We start from the raw sequence: 14511 nt of genomic DNA, 5'->3' as shown, positions 1-14511 counted from the left end.
ACGCTATGATTTTTACGGCAATTTTTTCAATTTCCGTAAAATTCAAGGCAAAATATGCAAACCAAAAAAAATCCTCTAACGATATCAAATTTCTCGTTTTATCGCGTCTAGAGATATTAGATAATATACAGCAGATGTTGGCCGGTGGTACGTCACCACCGATACGTAACACACCTGCAAGGGAAAATCGATAGCCGATATTCTAGTCACCAGATGGCAATAGAGAATCATATTCGGATGCTACGTCAATTCAAAAAGAGCCATCAACTACGCAGCCCACGCCAGTTTACGGTGCCGTCAAACGTCGTTCTTTGATGAGTAAGTCATTTTATGCCATTAAATCCTGGGAATTATTTAAGCTTTAAAAGATTTTAATTTTTAATTTAATGTCAACTTTGTGAAGGAAGTTTTAAGTGTTAATCGATAATATTTCTATTTATTTATGACATTATCCTGCTTACTTATATCATACTTTTGATGAATTATAGATATAGCTACATAGAAATTGAAAAATCAAAATTGTAATACATTATACAAAGCGTTGATCTTTTAAACATTTTATATAATTCGTCCCAAGTTTGTCTCGTGCACGGATAATTAGCATGCTCTAATGAAGAAAGGTACCTTTTTCTTTTTTGCCAAACCTTTCCCTCTATCCTTTTACAAAATGATAGCCCATTCCCTACTGTCTTTTTCTGGCCTTTTTTGCATAATTTGGTCTGCAGACACAGGAATGTAATGAAAGGGCACGGAAAAAGATTTGAACAAAAATAATGTTTGTTTTGCTTAGAAAGGTTTAAAAAATAGTTTTCTTCCCCATCTCATCAGTAGCGCGAAAAAGAAGCTTTTTGTTTCTTGATTTTTGTCATCCCTACCTTCTCTAATGCAAATGAGTAATAGGGCGTGCTAGTCTTGTATTTAATGACCACACAATTTTGCCAAGTCGAATTTGATAAATCGACTAGCTCACAGTGAAGGCCACGTTTATTTCATGACGGGCAAATAGCAAAGAAATTCGTTTTTTTAATACTGACATGTCAAACCGGAGAGTTCCAAAGTCCAGTGGCGTATAGCCCAAATTATTCTTAACTTTTAGTTGCAAAATCGAATTGCAGATGGCGGTGAGAACCAACTGTTGACAGAATCAGCTTTCAACAGCATGGACTGTGGTGTCGGAAGCTACGTTTTAAGAATTTGGTGGTCGTTCACCAGTTTGATCATCATCTCGGCTTGTTGGTGAAGTCTTTGTAGAGTATTGATTCTCTGCTGGCATCCAAAACGATTCTCTCGTTTCTCAGTTTCAATCATCAGGTCAATATAAGCCGGTGTGGAGAGCGTGTGAGGCTTTAGAGCGATCTCGTCCAAGCGCTGTATACAAGGAGAATTAGCCTGCACCAGCTCCATCAGCTGCTCTTCATATTGATCAATCTCCGTCTGAATTTCAGCCAATAATTCTTGATTAGTCAGTGCTTCGGCTTTGGCTCCTTGGTATTGCTTGCGAATGGCGTCTGACGAACGCTGCACTTTCTCCGTCACCATTTCGTACCTGTACTTCTGATTGACATGAACGTTCCACGGACACTTGCAGATTCTGCAGATTCCATTTGGGCCCATGACGGAGCAACGATGTTTATCGGTGTCACTGGCTTGCGAGCAAGGATAATGGCACGTTGTGGTACACTTTTGGCAGTTGGTGGTAAAGTGGCCCGTCCCGCTGATGTCTGTCGACTTTGGAACGAGAAATTCAACTTCAAAATCAAAATTCTTGTTTTCATCCATTTGTTGTTGATTTTCTTCGAGCATTTTCTTAATTTTTTCAAACTCGTCGATCCGTGCCAATTTGATTTGGGTGAGGAGTTGAAGGCCATCGACCAGAGCTTCCAATCGCCTTCGTTCTTCAAGTACTTCGCGAGTTAGTGTCAATGACTTGGCCTCCATGCGACTTAAATCGTCAAAGAAATTGTCGAAACCTTCGACGGCCATCTCGAAGTAAGTCTGGTTGAATTCGTTTGTCTGAATTTCGTCTTGATTAGATGCGAAAAAAATGGAACTATTGAATTTGTGATGGAGGATCAGCCCGGTGGTTGGATCTTTGGATAAGGGAATGCCGGCATCATTGACAGCGTCCAGAATGGTTGGCAAATCATTGTCAGCAAATGTCACCATCAGCCGGATGTTATCTTTAATGTCTTGTCCGAAAATGGACAAGATCGAATCAAAAATGTATTGCTGGGTTTAGCCGTCAATCTGGGCAGGGACGCCTGGACAACGAAACAAACGGCCTCTAATTGCTGAATCCCGTGAGGACATTTGAAATAGTCTTGTATTTGCTGCATAATTTTCTTGTCTCTTTCGATTCCGCCTGTGTCACCGAATCCCGGAGTATCGACGATGGTCAGCGAATAGTCCAAACGGAAGCCCTTCATCTCGTAAAAATCGTAGGTAGTTACCTTATTCGTCTGACTGTGAGCCTGCGATTTGTCTGCTGGTTCGTTGATCAACTTGAAGCGGAAATCATCTTCCCACTCGACGCCAAGTACGTAATTCGCCATGGCGTTGATGAGCGTACTCTTACCTGATCCGGTGGCACCCAGTACCAAGATGGTTCTTCGTCGACGTTTACCTGCCAGTGCAAGATAACTCGGCTCACCGAAAACGTAATGGCCGACTCCTTGAATTTGTGCGTTGCTACGTTCTTTCAACGGCAATTTGTAAACGTTGATTTCAGGCAAAACAGAACATTTTTTGCTGGTACGACGGACGATGATCGCTGCTCGCTCTGCCTCTTGCAGTGTACAAGTTTGCAAAATCTCTGACGCCGGACTATAGAAAGAAGAGCCACTGGTGTTTTTGCATTCAACCCTAACTTGAACGTAGTAAGTCGCACCTGGATCTAGCGGCTCTAATACGATGCTCTTGTTCGTCGTAGTTCGTTGAATGAATGTCGATTCGTGACGGCTATCGCCCTTCCAGCATTCGACAGAGAAAGAGGTAATGATGATTTCTTGATTACTGTTGTCATGGTAGACGTCATATTCGCCTTCGTCCTCGTCGTAGTCGTTATATTCGCCTTCCTCAGTATACAAGTAGCCATCTTCGTCATCATTGTCCAAGTAAGGTTGATGATGCCACGAGACAGAAATGCTCGTGTCAGTCACCTCCTCAGCTTGCAATCCAGTTGGTGGCTGACAAACTGGATCTATTGTTACTTCGCAGCTGACAGGGCTGAAAGGGCTCCTCCCTCCTCGTGTCTCTGCCGCCACTCTGAACAGGTAAGTCTCACCTGATTGAAGGTAATCAATTTCGATTGTGTTTGAAGACTTCCGGACGGAATTCCAATGCTCTTCTTGCCCATCCACTGTGCGATACTGGATTAGATAGTTAATTAGTCCTATCGTGTCGTCATTCGGCCAACTCAACACAATCACTCCACGACGATTCTTTACGACAGTTACTTCTTCAGGAGCCTTTGGGATGGTGAAATGGATTCCATTAACTCGTTCCCCGCTCCACTGGTACAGTAATGTTGAGGGAAATGTTGGTTCAGGGCAATCCGTCTCCATAAAATATGATGTAGCGGACTCCAACGGCATCGCGGTTGTTGTCTCTCACCCAGTCGGAAAACTCTTGGCCAGCAGCGAACAATTGACGGTGGGTTAATTTAGCCGATTGCGAGATTTGGCCACTGTTCTCTTCTGGCCATGCCATCGTGCTTAATAATGAGCTTTCCTTAAAAACGTCAATAAAACGACGCATCTCACCAATCAAATCGCCCAACTTTTCCCCCAGACTGGGCAAAAGAAGAACAACAGCAACCAGCCCGTCACTTCCAGTTTTGAGGTCTTCTAGTAACCGTGCCCTGTCGGGAGTAAACAATACGCTGGGTAAGTGAGCCAGCCTTTCTAAAGTCGTGATTTCTTTGCCGTGATGATCGAGCCAATGTTTCAGCTTCTTAGTACCAAACGGCGATCGAGTTTCTAATGCATCTATAACTTCAGCCAGTTTTTCTTCTTCAGCTGTTCCACGGCGGATGCCGAGTGTCCACCCTCTCAATGTCTCGATAAAAACGGAGACGAATTCGATCGTCAACTTATTAAAGTCTTTAATTCTTTTGCTGATGGTCAATGGGATGCACTGGCGATCAGCCAATCTGTCCAGTTGATGAATTAACACCTTTACTTCGGAACGAATTCGCTGGAAACGGCCCAACGCCAGATGGCAACGAAACATCAAATTCCGCGTGAGACGTCTAGAAAATCTGTCGGTATCTTTCCCCACGCGGCAGGAATCAATTTGTGCAAAGGATACAGCCATACTTTCAGCGGAATGGCCTTTTCTGTTTTCAGTATCCTCCTGCAGGATTCGTACTGCTCTGCGACAGGCTTCAATGTCCAGTTTTTGCCACCTTTGACTGCCATTGCATCACTGTAGACAAGGCATTTGTAATCCTTTGGAATGGGCCCGTAACGTCCGTCTTCTTCGTCACCTTCCTCGTCTCGATTCGGCTCCAATGTTTCGCAATCGTTCATCAGCCGGTTTTGAAACAAATATGCGTAATTTCTTGTTTTTTCCATGATCGTTTCGTGGCTATTTTGCTCGTTTTTCTGACTTTCGGCGTGTTCCTGTGGAAATACGCAAAAGGCCTCTCGTCCGTAAGTGATGGCTATAACGACATGCGTTGCCTGACTGTCGACTAATTTCTTACGTCTGCAGATGATTTCCAGTTGCGGATCGACGGACACTTTCTTGATGGTAGAACGACAGTGAACTGCCACTTGAACTCCGTGATTTAATAATCCCTCTGTCTGGTCGATCCAGTCAGCCGTGTATTGCCAAGCTCCTTTGAGAGATGAACGCAATAGTCCGGCTGTCACGCTCATAGCCGTGTGATCGTCCATTCCCAAATCGGTGAGCAACATCTGTTCTTCTTCTCCATCAACATTGCCATCGTCTTCATCTATTTGCTCGGGTACTTTTAAGTGAACTTTGGCAGTTGATTTCACATTCTCGTCGACTACGGCCAAACGGGACACGAGGTCTGGATCCCATATCCGAAGATCTGAAGGTACCGAACATTTGAGTAAGCACATTATTACACTTGCATTAGTTACAAATAGTGTGTTTTCTTACTAGGTACGGTGGTGTCGTCAACGTAATTGTAAAGCATTCCTATGGCAAAAGGACGGCCTAAAGCCAATATCTTGATAACGTCCAAATCACGCGACATGGTTCACGCTGTGCTTCTTCTTGTGTGTTTAGTTGGAGTTTTACGTCCTCCACGACTAGTCCAACAGGTAAAACTAAAACACCTTAGTACACTTTGTTTTTAAGGTGAAGAAAGGAAGATCTTATTTAGTCTAACGTTTCCTTAGAAATGGCCGTGCTAAATCGTTTGACTGATAAAAACCATGTCGGCTAAAGGCTGCGGCGGCGAACGTTGCGATGATATCACCAAGTTCTTTTAGAATTTTATTTACATAACTTGACAGCACGGTTGATAACCGAAGGTATATCGTTCCCTTAAACTACGGACTTGTTTTCCTGCGTTTAGTTTGTTCAACGGTGTGTCAGTTGTGGATTATCAAATCATTTTTTTCTGTTGACTTTCGTGAGGATGACTTGCCACATTGTAATGGAATAGACTCCAACCTGCTGAGGAGTATTGCAACATCATAGCCGGACGGTTAATGTAAACAACGGCCAGGGCAGGTAAACATTTATACGAGTCCATATTCCCGATAATGGAGCTCTTGACGCAGTTTTACTTTTCCTTTATTTACTTTTGATTATATTTTTATGTGGGGGTAGGGAGGCACTTACTGATAGCAATAACGAAACCCATTGCGACGTTCGCTCTAGCGATTTTTGGTCCAGTTGGCGTTTACTTTCACGCGGACGATCAGCTATTCAAGGAAAGAGTCAACTACTTTACCATGACCGAACCTGGTCTCCGATTGTCGGCTCTAGGTCGTAATGTTCGGGTTGGAGATTTCTACAACTACTTCACGGACGCTATTTTTTCCAAGTAATCTTTGCATTTTCATAAAGTCTAATATATTTTGTATTTAACTATTACTTTGTGAGTAATTGCATCATGTTTACTGCTCCATGCGCATTCTTATAGAGTCATTTAATCATTTTTTGTATGGGAATATTCCAGGTAAGGAAGAAGTACCAGACCAAGGCAAAGAAATTTCACACACGAAGCAAACGAAGTTCTCTTTCTTCTATCAACAGCCTTTTGAATCAAAACGTCAAATACTAGGTATCGACTCTCATATGCAGAGATTTATCAAGGAGGAAGGACTTCCGGATTCTGACCAACCGTGGTTCGTCCATTACCTCAATATCAGCCCGAAAGATGGCGATGATAAGAAGGCCCAAGTCACCGGCATTTTTTCGTGTGGTACGACGAACGGAAAAATTGAAGTGGGACGCCATAGAGTCCCAAATGTCTGACTATAAGCTAAAGAGTGGCGGTCAAGCGACACATTTGGTTGGAAGAAGTGGCCTATGGAGCCGAAGTGATCTGTTCTTTTCACAGAAGAATTACAGGGAGAAACAAAAGAGAGCGCCCAACGAAATATCTATTTGTCAGCCAAAAATTATTTCGATCAGACACTCGTTAACCAATCGGCTATTGAGGATATACCAGTAGAATTAGACAAGGTCTCCTGTACGGTATTCGAGCAGCCTAAAAGGCGGCAAACCGATTGAAAGGTCTTTTCGAGAACTCAATCAATATCTGAAAAAGATTTGCAGCTCTGGTGAGGACGATCATCCTTCAAAGTGGAAACCTATCAATTTGTTTCTTTTTTACATTCCTGAACAAATAAAAACTCGAATTGAGTTAGATCGGAAGATAGATTTCAAATCAGAGATGGAACAGTATCGATCAACATGGAACCTTTATCGAGAAAGAAAGTCTTGGCATATCCAACCATTCATCTATCAATCGTTTTCCTTTACTTGGAAAAGTGATGTTAGATTTCAGCACGTCCAACCAGACTTTCGTAAGAAAATCGACAAGAAAATTGAAAACGAGGAGTACGGGAAATGCCATACAAAAGACGCTTTAGAAAAAATGAGTTCCATCTCAAACTTTCTGAATGATGTAATCGACTGGTTGGTTAATCGACGACATGAAATCGAAGAGTTTTCACGGCTGACAAGCGGCACCGAATTGATTGCAATGGATTTGGAAGAGATCAAAATTCAAATGGCGAAAAAGGACAAGAAATTTTTCAAAGTATTCGTCCTGAAACTCGAATACAAAGAAGATCCTACAATGAATTGCATGCAGAAAGAAATTGGAGATGAAACCTCGGTTGCTGAGTTGCCCGTCGTGCCAATTTTCTCTTACGAAAAAGGATCCAAGTTGGTGAGAAGCAAGTTTGCGGATTTCGTCAAAAAGGCCCAACTAAGCGATTTACACGGAGACACAAGCTACTACATAGAACTATCACGAGATTCTCCGACAATTGACAACGGCACTATCAGAACATATGATAAATCAAGACAATCGCCAAAAATAATCAACGACAGTTCTTCCAGCCCTTCTTGTACAATAACAATCGAACCGAAGTCCAAATCAACAAGACCATGTGGAAAATGCAGGGTTGCCTGTTTCTACCGAGAGTCTCGTACAACTTGAATCATCACAGGATGAAGAATTTACCACGCCATCTGGGTCTTCATCTGATTCAAATATTACCATAGCAGACGAAAGTTCAAACGCGACACAGTTCCCCCCAAAAGCGGAAACAAAACCGTCACTGCAACAGATGCCTATATCCACAACGAACATCAATCCCATACATCCAATAGCGACCAGTTCTGAGTGGGAAAAGATAACTCAACTTGCCGAGAAATTTGAGCAAGTCTCCCTAAACGATCAGAAATCCGTCGGGCGGCCGTCGGTAGCCGAAAATTTAGCCAAGTACGCGGACAACAGTACAAGTCTAGAATGCAAATCCGCTTCCGGAAAATCACAGGATGATGACAAGCATGTCGTACCAGCATGTTCAACGGAACCTTATCAGAAACAGACGTCGAGTCAACACGATGACAAAAGCGATGCCACCATAGACAACACAAACGATGAAAATTACGACGAAACACAGCAATCCGAGTCTGGCAGCAGAGATCAAAATAGCGAACCACCAGCACGTGAAATGCCGGTCTTTGGTGAAGATCGAAGGATTGCTGAAATTTTTGTAGATGGAAAAACGCAGTACAGCAAACTATTAAGAAGTGGGCCACCAAATATTTATTTGCTGAATGCGATTAAAAAATCAAATGGCAACGACTTCAAATGGTTTGACATCTGCCGGCCCGGCGACGCTTTGCAGTCGCCAGATCCAAAGAAACACAAAATCATTATTTTGATGGGTGCCACTGGATCGGGTAAGAGCACTCTAATCAACGGCATGATCAACTACATCTTGGGAGTCCGATGGAACGATTCATTTCGTTTCAAGTGCGTCCGCGACGAAGAGAACGTTAAGAGTCAGGCGTACAGTCAAACGAGTTCTGTAACAGCCTACACTCTCCACCATCGAGAAGGAATGACCATTCCGTATTCCATCACCATCATCGATACGCCTGGCTATGGGGATACAGGTGGAGTAAAAAAGGACAAGGAAATAACGGCCAAAATCCACCGTTTTCTAACTCAACAAGAAACTCGAATCGACGAGATTCACGCCGCTTGTTTTGTGGCCGCATCGGGCGACAGTCGACTGACGGCCACTCAACGTTACATCATCGACTCTGTGCTGTCCATCTTTGGGAAAGACATGAAGGAGAACCTTCGGTTGTTGGTGACGTTTGCTGATAATGATGATCCTCCTGTTGTGGAAGCCTGTAAATTGGCTAATTTTCCAGCGACGCCCGCATCGGACGGCATTACTTACAGCAAATTCAACAGCGCCGTTCTCTATTGTTCCAATGTAATACAAGAAAATGAATTGAGTTTTGACGAACTTTTCTGGGACATGGGTCAAGAAAATTTCCACAAGTTTTTCACGATGCTGGCCGAAATGGACGGTCGAAATCTTACGTCTACTCGAGAAGTCATCCAGCGTCGTCAACAACTAGAGCAGTCACTGAAAGACATCGAGTGTGAGTTGGAAGACTTTCTTCTTAACATCGAAGAAAATCGAAAAGAATCGCCAAAAATTGAGGAAATACGACCACAATATGGAAACTAACAAGAACTTCGTTCAGGAAAAAACGGAAATGCGTCTCATCGAGGTTGATTGTGACTAGGGATTCAAGGCTTATAACTGCAAAATTTGCAACAATACTTGTGAAATGCATTCACATTCGTTACACATATTTCCAAAATAGACAATGTGAAGACAGATCCTGCCAATGCTCGGGGTCAGATCACGAATTTCAGCCGTTTACGTGGACCCTAGTTCCAGTAAAAGTTAAAACGACTCGAAATGATATGAAGGCTGAATTTGAATTCAACTCTAATCAAAAATTGAAAACCGAAGAAATGATGGAAAATTGTTCACATGATCTAGATATTGCTAAAGTCAAAGTAATCAGTTTATTGGAACAAATAGGTGTCAACGCTAGCTCATTGGATTCAACAGCACTTCGCTCAAATGCGCTCAATCCCACCGAGTACCTCAGCTTGATGAGGAGTCGTATCTTGGAAGAACAACCACCTGGCTACGAAATTCGCTTACAAACTTTATCGGATCTACAACACAGTTTGAATGCATCCGCCAAACTATCGGCCGAAAAGGGACAGTCACGTGACTCTAACGTGATAACCCAACCAGTCAAAAGTGACAAAGCTTCACGCGGTCGTGGTTCACTTTTAAGAACGTCAGCAACTGGCACCGTTGGTGCATTGGAATTCAAACCTGGCTATTATGGAAAAAATGGACGGGATGCAACGCCTTCACGATCCAGTCAAAATTCTCATCCCGGAGCATCAGTTGGACAAAGAACTGGAAATGACCCCCGGGAATTGCATCGAACGCATCCTCTATTACCCCAATGTGTGGACCATCTCGTGGTCGTGGTAGGGGAAGAGGTGGTCCATCAAACCCAAAAGGAAAAGCTGGCAGCGCCATTCATGGTACTTATACCCAATCGCAAAAAGACTCTGAAGAAGAACACCAATCCCCTGAAATGTCCAAAAGGCGTTGTTCCAATGAAGACGGAGATTGTCAAAATCTGGATGAATCAACTGATTCGTTGACAAACCCATCATCCCTATTGCATGCAAGAACTAGTGAGGGTGATGAAACGAAAGGAGTTCCATTGTTAAATCAACCAGGAGATGATACAGAATACCACTCGCTTGACGACAAAACCAAACAATGTGAGGAAACCGAGAAAACTGAGGAAACAGGGAAAATAATGAAATTCTTTAAAACAAAAATTGTTGACCCAATAAGAAATGCATTTTAATCTCTTTTGGTTTTGTTATTTCCAGTGATGGGAAACCAAATCTTGAATAAAATAATCGTGATATTAGCTTTCATGATGTTTGCCTCGCACGCTTATTTATCCTACTCACTTTGGATATTTTCCAGGTATCGGGAAAAGGACGAGAACGAAATACTTTTAGGTCTTCACAGGACAAAGCTAAAGTCGATTGTACGATAGCGAAACGAATGTTGCAGACTTGTCAAAGAACTCATGGTATAATTTATTCTCGTGGGGAATAAAAAATTAATTCGTACCGAATGTGGGAGGAAAGACGGACAGCTTCATGATTCTACGTAAAAAATAAGGTCATCCGTGAAATAACTAAAGCATTTCAGATTCCTTACCAATATCGTGACTTTTTTTGCCATAGAAAATATCAAGACAAGGTTTAGTTAGATTCAGCTGTTCCATTCATATTTCAGTAATTTTAAGAATAATTAAAAAAACGGAAACGATGGTGTTTTACAAATTTCTTACAGGTCTTTCTCTCAACTCTCGTTTTGGCAGTTTGCGTTATGACTTTACGATTTTGGAGTTCAGTGATTCACAGGATGACAAAGGCTCGTCTGACGATGGAACTGGATGAAATAGAACATCTGAAAACAAGAAAATCGATAAGAAATCAAAGTGGATTTTTGCTTTTGTCCGTCGCATATTTGTTTCAATGTTCCAGACTAATAAATGAAGCTCGTTTAGTTAAAAGGTATCGTGAGATCAGTCCTGTTTCATAAAAGCCAATTCAGAATTGTTTCTTGAAGTTTTTCTCCCAAAGATACTATGGTTTTTGTGTGTAGTGAATCTATTTTAATGCTGTCTGTTCTTTATGCATTTTGTTTGCTAGCATGTCTGGAATATAATAACCCTGACAGTTCCTGTTAGTCAATTACACAGTTCACCAAAGCTGTTTGTCTCTCAGTTAATTGTTCAGCTAAAAAGAACTACTATAATTTTCACGATATCGCCTAAGCTAGTGGTATTCTAGGATACACATGTTACACCAAAATCATACAAGGAAAAAAAAGAGAAAGTAATATATATCCTTTTGCGATTACTATACTCCAGATGAAACTAAGAATCTTATAGATGATAGGTAAGTCTCCTGTTTCATCAGGTTTCCGCTTAGACCAAATGATGAATTGATAGTTGCCTTTTTGAGAAATTGGTTGTGAGATCAGAAAAATCCATGAGAGTCCTGTAGCCTAATCAAACAATAATTATCAACTAAATAATAATTTGATTGAGCTAAAGTCTAACTGGTTTCTAAAATTGGAATGCTTCACCATGATTAGGAGTGCTTAAGAACATGGAAAGAGTGTTTTAAAGAGTTGGGTTCCCGTTTACAACATGCTAATCACAATATTATAAGCATTTTTTGCATTTGTTTGTTTACGTAATAATAAAAGCCTTTGTGGCCTAATGGATAAGGCACCGGCCTCCTAGGCCGGGGATTGCGGGTTCGAGTCCCGCCAGAGGTACCATAGAATAATGAAATGTGAATCAATTTGCACATCTAGTAATCTGCTACAAATTTGTTTTTGGTTATACTATTAGGTATAGGTTATACTATTTGGTTATACCAAATTTCAAATTTGGCTTAAAATACATGATTTAGATTCAGAATTGAATGAAAATCACGGAAATCCGGTTTATTTTTCTACTGGTCTTATAGTTTTTCATTTACATGTTAAAAACCATAAATGAAGTCGGTGCGCTAACAGAACTGTTTTTGTTAATTTGTTAAACGGCTAGTCTAAAGAGAAAACCAATGACTAAATCGAAATCAGCGTTCAATTTTGATTATTCCGTGTGATTTTTGGAGAATTTCAAGATATGTCATTTTTTGCCGATTTTGACAAAAGTGGAAAGGAAATTCTAAAAAATGATTTAGATTCAGAATTGAAGAAAATCACGGAATCAGGTTTATTTCCGGCTTATAGTTTTTCATTTAGGCTAATGCTTAAAAACCATAAATTAAGTTGGTGCGCTAACAGAACTGTTTTTGTTAATTTGTTAAACGGCTAGTCTAACGAGAAAACCAATGACTAAATCGAAATCAGCGTTCAATTTTGATTATTCCGTGTGATTTTTGGAGAATTTCAAGATATGTCATTTTTTGCCGATTTTGACAAAAGTGGAAAGGCTTAGTTTTTGATTTAATCCTTAAAAACCCTAAATTAAGTTGTTGCGCTAACAGCACTGTTTCGTTAATTTTTGAAACGGCTGGTTTAACGAGTAAACCAATAACTAAATCGAAATCAGCGTTCAATTTCGATTATTCCGTGTGATTTTTGGAAATTTCAGAGATGTCGTTTTGGTAGATTTACAAAATGGGAAGGCTATACCCTTCCCACTTTTTCATTTTTGGCCAAATTTCAAATTTTGCTTAAAATACATGAATTCGAATCAAAATTGAATGAAAATCACGAAAATCAGGTTTATTTTCCTATTGGTCTTATAGTTTTTGATTTAATCCTTAAAAACCCTAAATTAAGTTGTTGCGCTAACAGCACTGTTTCGTTAATTTTTGAAACGGCTGGTTTAACGAGTAAACCAATAACTAAATCGAAATCAGCGTTCAATTTCGATTATTCCGTGTGATTTTTGGAGAATTTCAAGAGATGTCGTTTTTGGTAGATTTTGACAAAAGTGGGAAGGTTATACCCTTCCCACTTTTTCATTTTTGGCCAAATTTCAAATTTTGCTTAAAATACATGAATTCGAATCAAAATTGAATGAAAATCACGAAAATCAGGTTTATTTTCCTATTGGTCTTATAGTTTTTGATTTAATCCTTAAAAACCCTAAATTAAGTTGTTGCGCTAACAGCACTGTTTCGTTAATTTTTGAAACGGCTGGTTTAACGAGAAAACCAATAACTAAATCAAAATCAGCGTTCAATTTCGATTATTCCGTGTGATTTTTGGAGAATTTCAAGAGATGTCGTTTTTGGTAGATTTTGACAAAAGTGGGAAGGCTATACCCTTCCCACTTTTTCATTTTTGGCCAAATTTCAAATTTTGCTTAAAATACATGAATTCGAATCAAAATTGAATGAAAATCACGAAAATCAGGTTTATTTTCCTATTGGTCTTATAGTTTTTGATTTAATCCTTAAAAACCCTAAATTAAGTTGTTGCGCTAACAGCACTGTTTCGTTAATTTTTGAAACGGCTGGTTTAACGAGAAAACCAATAACTAAATCGAAATCAGCGTTCAATTTCGATTATTCCGTGTGATTTTTGGAGAATTTCAAGAGATGTCGTTTTTGGTAGATTTTGACAAAAGTGGGAAGGCTATACCCTTCCCACTTTTTCATTTTTGGCCAAATTTCAAATTTTGCTTAAAATACATGAATTCGAATCAAAATTGAATGAAAATCACGAAAATCAGGTTTATTTTCCTATTGGTCTTATAGTTTTTGATTTAATCCTTAAAAACCCTAAATTAAGTTGTTGCGCTAACAGCACTGTTTCGTTAATTTTTGAAACGGCTGGTTTAACGAGAAAACCAATAACTAAATCGAAATCAGCGTTCAATTTCGATTAATCCGTGTGATTTTTGGAGAATTTCAAGAGATGTCGTTTTTGGTAGATTTTGACAAAAGTGGGAAGGCTATACCCTTCCCACTTTTTCATTTTTGGCCAAATTTCAAATTTTGCTTAAAATACATGAATTCGAATCAAAACTGAATGAAAATCACGAAAATCAGGTTTATTTTCCTATTGGTCTTAATTTTATTAACCAAAACCAAATTAAATTGAGCGTTTATTTTCCGTGTGAGATTAAGAGAAGGCTATACCCTTCCCACTTTTTCATTTTTGGCCAAATTTCAAATTTTGCTTAAAATACATGAATTCGAATCAAAATTGAATGAAAATCACGAAAATCAGGTTTATTTTCCTATTGGTCTTATAGTTTTTGATTTAATCCTTAAAAACCCTAAATTAAGTTGTTGCGCTAACAGCACTGTTTCGTTAATTTTTGAAACGGCTGGTTTAACGAGATAAACCAATAACTAAATCGAAATCAGCGTTCAATTTCGATTAATCCGTGTGA

General features: G+C 40.1%; 3 protein-coding genes and 2 non-coding genes across 5 annotated transcripts; 3 read left to right on the top strand and 2 right to left on the bottom strand.

The window, feature by feature from the left end:
• Positions 1-910: 910 nt before the first annotated feature.
• LOC123469396 lies at positions 911-5420 on the bottom strand. Its single transcript, XM_045168318.1, is given in 3 exon segments — positions 911-2235; positions 2238-5059; positions 5131-5420. Coding segments are annotated over 2 exon segments (2412 nt in total). The 5' UTR covers positions 3594-5059; positions 5131-5420; the 3' UTR covers positions 911-1179.
• LOC116931384 (verrucotoxin subunit beta) lies at positions 3662-5227 on the bottom strand. The gene is made up of 4 exons (XM_045180944.1): positions 5131-5227; positions 4317-5059; positions 3792-4194; positions 3662-3729 (listed from the first exon to the last, which is right to left on the bottom strand). The coding sequence occupies exons 1-4, from the start codon at positions 5225-5227 to the stop codon at positions 3662-3664; spliced, it is 1311 nt and encodes a 436-aa protein (XP_045036879.1).
• Positions 5421-6667: 1247 nt separating the features above from the next.
• On the top strand, positions 6668-7654 carry LOC123469397. Its single transcript, XM_045168319.1, has one exon. The coding sequence runs from the start codon at positions 6881-6883 to the stop codon at positions 7652-7654; it is 774 nt and encodes a 257-aa protein (XP_045024254.1). The 5' UTR covers positions 6668-6880.
• A 130-nt stretch (positions 7655-7784) lies between these two features.
• LOC116933633 lies at positions 7785-11355 on the top strand. Its single transcript, XR_006642671.1, has 2 exons — positions 7785-10760; positions 10935-11355. It is a non-coding gene; the product is annotated as an uncharacterized LOC116933633 (transcript).
• A 502-nt stretch (positions 11356-11857) lies between these two features.
• On the top strand, positions 11858-11930 carry Trnar-ccu. Its single transcript has one exon. It is a non-coding gene; the product is annotated as a tRNA-Arg (tRNA).
• The last annotated feature ends 2581 nt before the right edge of the window (positions 11931-14511 follow it).

The sequence above is a fragment of the Daphnia magna genome, linkage group LG1, assembly GCF_020631705.1.
Source record: "Daphnia magna isolate NIES linkage group LG1, ASM2063170v1.1, whole genome shotgun sequence".
In the NCBI taxonomy this organism is placed as follows: Eukaryota; Metazoa; Arthropoda; class Branchiopoda; order Diplostraca; family Daphniidae; genus Daphnia; species Daphnia magna.
This window is presented reverse-complemented; position numbering and strand designations above follow the sequence as displayed.